Below are 12133 nucleotides of genomic sequence, written 5' to 3' on the forward strand. Positions count from 1 at the left end.
AACCTGACCAATCCTGACGGCGTGTAATGAAATTTAGATAATCAATAAAGTTAAGCTGCTGTGCCTTGTGCAGAGTGCGTCTCTTTATGAGAGACGCACTTCTCGTTTCTACTGCTTGGGAATGGCTGCAGGTAATGTCACTATTATTTTGCTCTTTAAAGACGTATTATTTGACCCACCCACATCCCATCCGCTGTTAATTAACATGATCATTTGCATGTTCCGGCCTGTGATCCGTGCACCACTATCACACACAGGAATCCCACTGCACTCATCCACCTCAGTTAAATATTCGAGCATTTGCTCATATGCAGTCATGAAGGTGTCGATGAGATGGAGGATTGGGAGACGGTGGAGGCAGAGGGTCTACTAGCCAAGGACCACATACCTGTCTCTTAACAAAAGCAATGAGTAAGGTGCAGATGCACCAACCCTTAAAGGGAATGGGAGTTTATTAAGAGACCAAACACAACCTCTTTGCTCATTGTGCCTTACTTTCGCGCAGCGTGGCAAACAGCCTTGTTTGGTGGGATTAGTGTAGAGAACATACTGTATGCATGGCAGCAACATAGTCTACACCTGTCTCTTCATATGGTTCTATCTTTTGGACACAAATGGCTCTTTTTCAGAGACTTTGTTCAACTCAGGACTGGTGAACAGAGTGACAGAGTCAGCTCTATTAAGGGTCGGAAATTAACTTTTTATCCACCTCCAATTCCAAAATCTACCATGTCCATATCATAGCCTTTTTTTTCACTTTTCTTCCTAAAGACTTAACACACGCACACACGGGTATAATTCTAAAGCCGGGCATAGACTGTGCGATATTTTAAATCCTTTGATTTAGCTCCATCTCAAACTGCACGACTAGATCGCTGAGTTCAAAAGTTTGCAGCCCATGAATGATGTTCTCACACTATACGGCCCGATGCTCTGATGCGACTTGACTGCTCACACTATACGTCCATATACCACACGTCAGACTTTTGTATCCAGAACTGCAACGTCAAAAAGAAGTAGAAGAAGAAGAGGAACCCGGAAATGGGAGAGGCAGCACCGAAGATGCTCAATAAAAACAAGCGCGCTGCCCTGGCAATTTGTGCCATTCTGTGTGGAGATTGGCTCGTGGCACTGCTTCTACTGTGCGATACCTTCACGAGGAGCGACCAGGATTTCAAACAAGTTTGATTTTCTTGCGAGCACACGATTTGTGATCGGGAGCTCGTAGTGAGGTGTTAATCTCTCCTCGTTACCTCATGTATACTGCACGAAGCAGGACACACGATTGAGCCGAAATTCGGCCCAATTCAAAAAATAGTTGCACGAGTGGCAAATCGGCTCAAAATGAGCCGACAATCGCACAGCGTATGCCTGGCTTGTCTTGCTCCTATAACTATGTTTAAAGGCCTAGTATAAATAGAGTTAAAGGAAAAGTTCACTCTAGAACGAAATTCAGTCATTATCGACTCACGCTGATGAATAGTCCGGTGTAGTTTCTTATTCTTCAAAGTGCAGCTGGAGACCCGCGGGGGTACCCTCCTGCAGCAATCCTGTTGTGAGTTTCAAAGTTTCAAATCACTAGTGCAGGCAGATCCCCCTTGTGTTTGTGTGTCGCTCGGTTGCTCACAGCAGGAAGTAAATACAGGATCTTGTCTGGCGCGGCTTCCGTAGTGCAAATAGCTGTGAGAGAGACTCGCGTGCCTCCAGGCAAATATAGTATAGTGACATTTTGGGCTAGCAAAATGTACTAAATGACACTTAAACTCTGGATGTCGCCACTTCAGGACACTTGGATTGCAGCGTAGTTTTATGGACCTTTTCGTATCGGACACCATTTACGCTATATGGATTTTTGCTGCAGGAGGGTACCCCCGCGGGTCTCCAGCTGCACTTTGAGGAATAAGAAACTATACCGGGCTTCTCATCAGCATGAGGGTGAGTCGATAATGACTGAATTTCGTTCTAGAGTGAACTATTCCTTTAATGTAATGCAAATGCCAGTTGTACAATAGTGCATTTGAGAGCTATTATTATTATGTGACTACCAGATTAGTTACATGCTAGTGCGAGCTATGCATACAGTCATTTTACACTTGATAATCCTTGCTGTCTGCAGTAATTGACTCGCATTTAAACACTCACAAAATACAGTCTAGTTTATCCACTATCTGCAGCTCTGCTGTGTGTTGGTCGAGTGTAGTCTTGGTACACTTATCTCCCAGTGTTGCAGAATTATGAAAACCTCATGTCTCTAATCTCACAGCAGTGTCTCCAGTTCACATTCAGCAGCCAAAAAAGCTAAACTGATAGAGCTTGCAGATTTCCAACCAAAATGTTTCTGGTTCCGTGCAAAATGAATCCAAACGTGCTGGGGAAGGCTGCACATCTCCTTTATTATTTATTTCAGTCTGTTTCTAAGTTGAGTCTCTTGCATGTTCAAAAACTGACACTGCTAATTATAAGCAAAGGACAATCATGACTAATATGAGAGAATTTGTTCTGTAACTTGGTTGTGGTTGGTGACAGATTTTCTGTAAACAGTTCTGTTTCTTTTCCTTGTGATTTGTGTTCCTCTGGTGTAATCATACGAGAACACAAAAAGAACCATCTATCAAGGATTTATTTCATCATGCTCGGCTTTGCAAACATTACAAACTAAATGTCTAGATGTCTACATCTTGTTCATTTTCCAATAAATATATTGTGTGGGTTTTTTTTTTTTATATTTGCAGTCGATTTTCAGATAATCAAGATTTTTCAGGGTGTTTCCATGTGTTGAGCTTCAGACTCCATCTTCATTTCACAACTTCATGAGTAATTGACAGGAAAGTGATATTGATGATGGAAGGCAGGAAGTGGTTGCAAAAAAAAAAAAAAAAAGTGAAAGAAAGAGGAAAATCTTTTTAGAATGAGAAATACTCTATTTCTAATTACATTAATATCAGTGACAGCTATCATCTGACAAAATAAGCTTTTCAAAATATTTCAGTCAAATTTATTTACACTTTTTATTTTTCTAAATGCTTAACTAAACTATTAAAATTCACCTCACTCTCACAAATGAAATCATAATAAAATATGACATTTCTTCATTCCCACTTCACTTGTAGTGGCAGCATAAAAATGTATCCATGTGTGCACACATAAACAAAAGGTAGAACATCTCACAGCACAAACAAGTATTCCTCCAGTTCAAGTAGTTTATTCAGTTAATTCTTACAAAGTGAAAATAAAAAAGCCACCAATCATCACATGCCCCTGCTCCACCAAAAATAAAACAATATCAGCAGACAACACCGCATGTGTAGACGAAGGACACAAAAATACCTTCCCTACTCTTTTCTGTTCGTGTAAACTTGTTTCTCCCTCTCCATAGTACTTGTGTGGCAACACCTGCCAAACAGCAGCCAAGGAGTTAGTCAGATGTGGTCCCACCTAAGTCCTTCCGCATGTTGATTGTAAAAGCTTTAGCATTTACACTTACACACAGTGTGATCACAATGCAGCACAATGCAGTGGTGGATTGAAACAAATCCAGCTAACCTCATGGGTGCATTTACACCTGCAGTTGAGTGTAGTCAAGCACTATACACTATGACTGTCCTCTGAGCACCTGAGTTAATGCCAGATCAATGAACTCCTGCAGGAGTATGGAACTTTTGTCTCCCTCTTGTGGCCATTAGGTTTCTCTGCCATAAGCTCTACATCGTTGCTGTAGCCTAGTCCTTAACAACAACTGCTCCTGCAGCCCTCTTCAGTTTTAGACTTTTGATGAGAGATGCATACTACAGGTGTGCCAGTTCAGGGTGTCTCCACAGACACCTCAATTAAAAACTCTGGTATACTGCAAAATACAGACAGAGATATCTCGAGGGTATCAGCTTAATCCACGATGTGTGAGCTTGTTTGGTAATGGGTTGAATCTGACAGACTTTAATGTGCGACCTTTCAACCAGGGACAGACTTAAACCAGGGTGCAGGAAGGTTCAGTGAGGGTGGACAGAGTAGACGGCATCTCACCAAGCCAAAAAGAAATGTACATGAGAGTTGTGTCTACTGATCAATCTAAAGATTCACAATTTTCTCAAAATTTTCGTTATTTAAAAAGGGGCACTGTGTAGTTCTGGAGTTGAAATTCCAACCTAGGATTTTTAATATTTACAATATTAATGAGGTATTCTTCCATAGTGAATAAACAAGCTGTTCTCAGAGGAAAATAAGGTCCCAGAACACTGTTTGAAGCTAGAAAGGTGGCAGGGTCCGCCACATATAAACAAAGTAAAACAGTATGAAATTGTGTTGTCCTTTAAGGTCAGGTTGTTTATTCAGTTTGTTGAGTCATGAAGTTTGTTTAGGCAGAAAAAAAGAAAAAAAATTAGCCAATGAAGATATTTCTCTTTTCATTAACTTTTCTTCAAGAAAACTACAGAGTGCGCCATTAAACATTCATGATTCATAATTTGTCTCAGGGTTACACAAGTAAAACGAGAGAATGGTTGTTAATACAGTATAATATGCTCCTTTTTCCACAGCTTGCTCCTGATAACTAGCTTTCCTGAGGGCTGACACAGATGCTATCTGTGCCTCTGTCTGCAATAAAGCCACAAAATTGTTATCATTTTGTACAGTTCGAAAATCTAATATGCATGCGCAAATCCACAAAAATTATTTTATTGAACCTTTATTTAACAAGTTATGTCTTGTAACAATCAGTTATTTGAAAAAAGACTATTACCAAATTTTCACAGGGTCTTCTGATTATCCTTTAGTGTTGCTTGCAGATGTAAAATCAAGAAAAAAGCACTGATAGTTTCGTGTTACCAGATTTATGTCAACAATTCATCCAAAAACAAAAAACCTACATCTTTCCTGTTTTGTTTACACACATACACCTTCACACACACAAACACACACACAGGCTCAGTTCTTACTGTCCATAACCAGTCCTCCTCATGACGTGTCAATGGGCTGAGGAAACGAAAAACCTAGTGAAAAGAACAACAACAAAAATATCGATCTCATCACGCTAGTATCAATCTGATACCAATTCTCACCTTGTCTGCCCACCCCTACTGTCCATGCTTAATTCCCCCTCTTTGATGACAACTGCTTTCTGCTACCAAGAGCACTTTAGCCGTAGAAGCAGCTCGGAACTCCCGTAAACTCACCAAGCATAACCTGGCGCTGTTAGCCCCGCCACGACGCTTCCACATCCTTTTTAATCACAATCTGGCCAGGTGCGGGACCAGGTGATCGCAAAGTCATCTGACCAGCAGCTGGCCTGCAGTCAATCACTTTCACACATGCACAAAAAAAAAAAAAAAAAGTCAACAAAGGTTTGCAGATATACGAAGACATCTCTACCGGGCTATTCACATATACAGGATGGCAAATCAATACAAAGGGGTCACATCTGTCATTTTCTGTATGATAACATGCCCAAATAATGTGCACCCTATTTGTGCTGTACTTGGCTCTACGTGGCGGTGCTACAGTTTGATAAAAATCTCTTCGCCAAGACAGACAACAGCAAAGTTAAACAGCTCCAGACATAAAACATAGGCTACATATTGTATAACAATTAAATAAAAGACAAAGAACACATTAATGATTCATAAAATATTGAAAACATTCATCTTCATTAAAATCATCTACAGCCAGATGTCCTTGCTTCTTAGTCATTTCAAATCACTTTAAATGCATCCAGTGAGACCAGCTCGCAAAGATTCAGGCAATTTTGTAACTGATTCCAAGGAGACAGAGCAGTATACTTAAATGCCCTTTTCCTAGTCAGCTTGGACTTTAGGGACAATAAGTAGAGACAATAACTCCCCCTACTGTTTTGAATGATGCAGTTATGCGGGTAGGACAGACAGTGATGGACTATAATGAGTCTCCCTTTGGCCTCAAAGGGAAAGCAAGAAGTGCTTCTAAATTAAAAACCCAATTTCAATTTCAGTTCCGTTTCAGAGATTTGTATTTTAAATCATCATTTACTCATCATTGGTTACGTATGATGTCAAACACCAGAGCAGTGTTGACACTGGTAACATTTTGCTGTGGCAACCGTAGCAATAAAAAATCATAACAAAAATAAAACATTCTGCAATCAATCAGCTGATCCACTTAATAAATACATGGTTATTGTTGCTGAGCAACAGGTTTTTTAGTCTACCCGCAAGACCCGATCTGCCCCCCTCTACCCCAAGGAGAGCAAGAAGGAGTGAGACAGTGCACAGACGAGAGGTGACCCGTGACTACATTATCATAGATAACATAGTGAGGAAACAGGAGTTTCATACTTCAGATGTAGCCCATATAAAGTAGACATATGGGTGCAGTGTCTTTCTCTCTGTAGTTCTGTCACCCGTCTCTTTCTATTTATTCAGCCCCCTCTCATCTTTAACTCCTGCACTCATTTGTGTCTTGTTCTTCTATCTCTTTCTTCACATCTAGTCTAAAGGCAGGTATTAATTGAAGGGCCCTTGTTATAATAGGCTCTAATTGTTAATCACACTGCCTTGTTAGAGAGCAGTTTGATTGTAATTACAGATGCTCGTTAGCTGGAGTTCCGTCATTAATTAAACATAGTGACCTTGGTAATTACTGCAGCAACACATGTATGTGCCAGTGATTTTCTCTTGCAAATCTTTCCACAGACGGTCTTGTTGGCTATGTGGGCAGCCATATACATGTCTTGTAGTCCATTGTACCTTGGTTGGCTGTCCACACTGCATGCTTGTGTACTGCGTGGCAGCTGCCATGCTGCTGCAGCTTAGCTCCTGCTTCCTCTGTCTGTTGACATGGAGTTTGACTTTGATTATTATCGATAAATATGATGACATGATGTTCCTTTACCCCCTGAAAGAGCGAGAAAGTGAAAGAGAAAGATAGAGTGCACAGGAAAGACACTGCCCCTCACCTGTTGTGTGTATTCTCTTCATGTCTGTGACATATTCTACACATACAGACATTAAAACTGTAGTGAAATGCTGCTATGATGTTCATATGACAGTCTACATGTCATTTTCAGGTTTATTTTTGCAGAGAACCACGCGTGTGTCACGGCAGTATTGGCGAGATTCCAAATCTCCTAGATGACGCGATGCAACAGCACTTGACACGCACGTGAGAAGCAAGTCTCAGGCATCTTGTGTGAACAGTCTAACCTGTTAACATGGACGTCAATATGAAAAGTGAGATTTAACGCCAGGCAGCAGCGCTGCAGACGCATCCAGTGTGCAAGTAGCAATACATGGTTATCTAAGCGCTGTGCATTCCTGACCTCTCTGTTTAACACTAATTGGAACACATTTCATGGCTTTTGGCTGGAGAGACCTTGGTTACACATATTACCACCTCTTCTCGATTGTGGCGATATATTCCATATGTACGGGTGAGATGATAAGATGCTCACCAATATGCTCAAATAAAGGAACTACTTACAATATACACTATGTACACACCCATGGCCTAGGAGCAACACGTCACCAAGGCTTAGCTGGCCCTGTCAAATGGTAGAGTCAGGTCCATGGCACAAGGTCCTAACAGGACAATGCTGATGTCAAACACACACACACTACTGCACAACTCAAATGATAAGACAAACATACAGTATGCTTAACTGCTCGAAGGTCACGCAAGGTAACTGCTTGAAATGTCCACATTTGTGGTGCATACATAACCACATATTGCTTATCGGTGCCTTGCCACCACAGGTGATGTGTCTTACAGGCTGGACACACTGAATGCCTGTTTACTGTGTGGCGGCTGTGTTGCGGAGCTGCTGCTGCTCACTCACATGTGTCCACACAGGCAGCGTTGCTGCTGCAGCACAGCCCCTCCCTGCACTCTGTTTAGATGGAGTTTGACTTTGATAATTATCGATATGATGACGTGATTTTCCTTTACCCCGCTGAAAGAGCGAGTAGGAGGGGGAAAGAGAAAAAGAAAGTGCATGGGAAAAAACCTGCCCCTTACCTGTTGTGTGTATTCTCTTCATGTCTGTGACATATTCTACACATACAGACATTAAAACTGTAGTGAAACCGCTGCTATGATGTCCATATGACTTGTCTTTTTCAGGTCTATTTTTGAGAACCACAGGTGTGTTGCTGATTGCGAATTTCTAGATAGAGTGCCGCAGCAGCCTCGCTTGACACAGGAGTGCGTAAGAAGCGCGACTCACTCTGGCAGTGTGTCTGCTCTAACCTGTTAACACGGATGCTGAAACGAAAAGCATGACATAACATCACGCATATGCGCTGCTCACGCAGCCATTGTGGCCAGCCTGTTGAGTATCCTCATGGGGGTCAGTCCCTGCCCTGACATATAATATATGTTGGATGGAGAGATAACATGCTGATGGCTCGACTTAATAGAGAACAGTGTTTGTTTCTTGTTTTGGTGAAGCCATAGTTAATTTAAGTTAACTTTTAGTGAGAGATAGCTGGTATGCTTTTCTAAAAACAAAATCCATTCAATATTTCTGGACCGACTTCCAGTAGAGCCCAAATTTTCAAATAATTGTTTGAATTATCATCTCTATTTCCCTTCCCAATGTAAACTTGATGAGTCAAGAAATAGCTCGCAGTCACTTCAATCACTGTCTTGTCAGCAACTGGAAACTGGCCTTCTAATATGTGCTTAAAGCAATGATCCTAATATACTAATACTAATCTGTAAAATCTCAGACATTCCTGACAAATACCGTTAACCTTGCAGTAGTATGTTACTTTTTAAAGATAACTTTGTAAAGATTTAATTCTGGTTGAATCAATGATAATGAATTGGTTCAGCACTTGTGGCAGAAGGTGGTTATACTTGAGTCAACAGATGTAGAATTCTCGTCAAATGCTTCATTAATCAAGTCAATGAACATAAATAAGCTTTTTTAGCCCACTATGCACACCACATCAGTTCACAAGTATAAGAACATATTGTGACTCCTACTGGCAAACAGTCGGATGAGATCAAGTCACAGCCATTATGGTCTACACAAAAACAAAACGCTGCTGTATATCGAGTCTCATGCTGTGGCTTAAGAGTGCCTTTTTTTTCCACGGACAGGCCGGGGTTGTTATTCTAAGGTTTTTATAGAAACGATTCTTACAGAGACAGACCTTTCTGTCAACGCTTTCCACTGTCATCTGCCTACAACTCACCTCAGAGTAAGACTTCTCCTCAAACAACACTTGTGGCTGTGGTCACAAAATGGATCATATTATTTAACACAAAGTTCTGTCCGTCTGTAATCCTGCCAGACACACACACACACAAACAAACACACAAACACTTTTAGTGGACATAACTTTGACAGCTGCAGTTGCCCCAAAGGATTACGTTGCAGCCGTTGCAACCGTGTCACAGCTGCCAGCTGAGGTAATCTACTGGACAGATTCCAAAACCTTTGGTGCATTTGAATCATGGTGTGTAGTATCCGGCACTTAAAGTTATGGCAGTAATCAGGATTCACACAGTTACCTGACACTGCTACCGGCGGACGACAGTGTGTTACAGTTGTGTACTCTTAATTTTTTGTGTATGTAAAGCCAATGTCCCATATATACCACAATGACTTCCTCTGTCTATCTTCTCTCCTTCTCTTGCCCTCCAGACACTTCCTCTTTAAGACAGGTACAGGCACCACCCCCCTCTTCTCCACAGCAACTCCTGGCTATACAATGGCAACAGGATCAGTGTACTCCCCACCCACCAGGCCATTGCCGAGGAATACCTTGTCACGGTCTGCCTTCAAGTTCAAGAAATCCTCCAAGTACTGCTCATGGAGGTAAGATGGAGTGAGCAATCAGTCAGTTTTTGGGACCTTATTCATATCTTCATTGCTTAATTTGTAAATCTGGAGGTCACAGAGAGCGTGCTGTTAGGTTGGGTTAGGGGTAGAGAAATAATCAAATGTATGAAAAATCCACTGTTTTGGAGCACATTGGACAACGCCTGGGTCATAGCTGGTAAAACTACATTTGGATTTCTATCAATGAAATGTTTTTTCCCGCCAGCTTAATAGTTACTGTTTTGCCATTGTAACAGTTTTCACTATCTATCTACTCATCATGTTCCTCCTGCTCCTGCTCTCTCTTTTCATCAGTCAGTCCTAATTTCTCCCTCGCACTGCAGCTAGATGTAATCTGATGTATTTTTGACGTAATTAAATGTAAGAGGAAGTTCCACATTTGCTAACAGTGTAATACACTGCTTATTCACGTGAAATCATTGTGGACTGCAGTGAATGTGATTAAAACAGTAACAGTAACTTGAGATTAAACTATGTATTCCTGACCACCCGTCTGCTTTCTCATTGCTTAAGCATAGTCAACATCTTTACTGCTTCCAAATTCATGTCGCATCTTAAAAAAAGCACAAGACAGAGCCTGAAGTAATAAGACATAACATAGTTGTTGTCAACTCAAGTTGTCTTCACTTCATCTGTCTCTCCACGGCTCCAGTCTGCTCTGCTCTGTGTGTATGAGAGGAGGCTCACACAGCCAGACCTACCTCCACAGTGTCAGTAAATGACAGCAACATGCAGTAAATGCTCACTCTGAGCTGAAAGGAGTGCACATTAATGAGGTTAATAACATAAATGAATTGTCTTGTTTCTTTCAGGGGGGCAGGGAATGTAATTGTAATGAATATAATAATAGTAATGATTATTATTTTTTAGGGCTGCCCAAAATTGCCTATGGCTGAGACCTGTCCTCCATCCAAGTTTCATGGAAATCAGTTCAGTAGTTTTTGTGTAATCCTACTGAAAAACCAGCCAACCCACCCATGGACACAGGTGAAAACATAACCTCCTTGGTGGTAATAATCACTCAAAATCAGCAGGGAGAGGTGCATGGAAATGGCTGTTTATGGTTTGCAGCCTACTCTCTTTCTGTCTCATTCACTTCCCTGACGTTTCCCTCCTGTCAGTCCTGTCAGTGTATTGCTACAATGTGGGGCAAATCAAAGGTTCTCTCTACAGCCATGACAAGCAAGAAGGCTATGAAACTGAACTAAGTGACATATCCTGTCTGTCTGTCTGTCTATCGATTGATCTCATCCACTCCGATCCACTAGTGTGAACAGTGTGCCACCTGCACACGCATCCCCCAGGTGTTGGGCGTACAGTAATCATTTCCCAAAATATTAAGACACCAGAAAGCATTAAACTACATACCAACATAGCTCATATGACATGCACAAAACAAAACTTCAGAGCTGAGCTTTTCGCTCTCTCTGCCTCTCTGTAACTTTGTCACTTTCCAGGATGCATGGTGGGTCAGGATCTCAACCACAACACATCCTAACAGCATCCATATGATTATGAACAGTCAGTGGGTTCATGTTTAGATTAACAGGTGGACACCGGGGGAAACACGTTGAAAAAAACACACAGACGTCAACATCATGATGTGTACCATCACGCCTCTTTTGGATCTGCAGCTCCGGAGTGCTGTATGAATTGACACACTGGTGCGGCTTTACGCCGGAGCTGCTTGGTTCTGTGTGAACAAACAAAGGCGGAGAATTGGCAAACCTCCGCTGCGGAGATAATGCGGAGTCTCTGTGTGATATGGGCTTGTGTTGTATGTACAGGTTATATGGACATGTGACACCAAAGACAGCATATTTTAATGGTTTTATTCACATTCAACAGTCCACTTAATCTTGGTAGTAAGTGAAGCCATACAGGCAGCTGCCAGTACCCAACCAGCAGTCATTTTGAGAAGTTATGAGCCTTGGCTAGCTTGCTGACAGGAGAACCCAGATAATTTTGATGTGAGTGACATCAAATGGACTTGAAACTTTGAAGATGGTGTAAAAAGTAATTTGTACTGCACCAAGACAGTAGATGACTATTGTAATCGTATGCTTTGCCTATCACTGTATTTTATTTTAAAAGGATCTGTAAAACAAAACAAAAAAATATGGCTGATAATAATAATGTCCAAAATGTTGGCTGGTTAATTTTGTGACATGCAATATTATGGTTGCAAATTTAGCCCAATGAGAAAGTTGCTGCTGACCATGACTCTGACCATAAAATGCAACCACAAATAGCTTTGCCATGTTGCTGGGGAGCATCATGGGTTGAGGTGCGGGGTTCTCTGGATATAGCTTTTAGAGT

At 41.4% G+C, this 12133-nt stretch overlaps 1 protein-coding gene across 7 annotated transcripts in view; it reads left to right on the top strand.

The window, feature by feature from the left end:
- Positions 1 to 12133, top strand: part of tenm3 (teneurin transmembrane protein 3) — a 454093-nt gene that overhangs the window by 238955 nt on the left and 203005 nt on the right. For all 7 annotated transcript variants that reach the window (XM_084378327.1, XM_084378328.1, XM_084378329.1 and 4 more), the window contains one exon: positions 9617 to 9790. In XM_084378327.1, the coding sequence (XP_084234453.1) occupies positions 9617 to 9790 (174 nt within the window). The remainder of the gene's footprint in view (positions 1 to 9616; positions 9791 to 12133) is intronic.

Source organism: Pagrus pagrus (assembly GCF_965226575.1).
Source record: "Pagrus pagrus genome assembly, chromosome: 2".
In the NCBI taxonomy this organism is placed as follows: Eukaryota; Metazoa; Chordata; class Actinopteri; order Spariformes; family Sparidae; genus Pagrus; species Pagrus pagrus.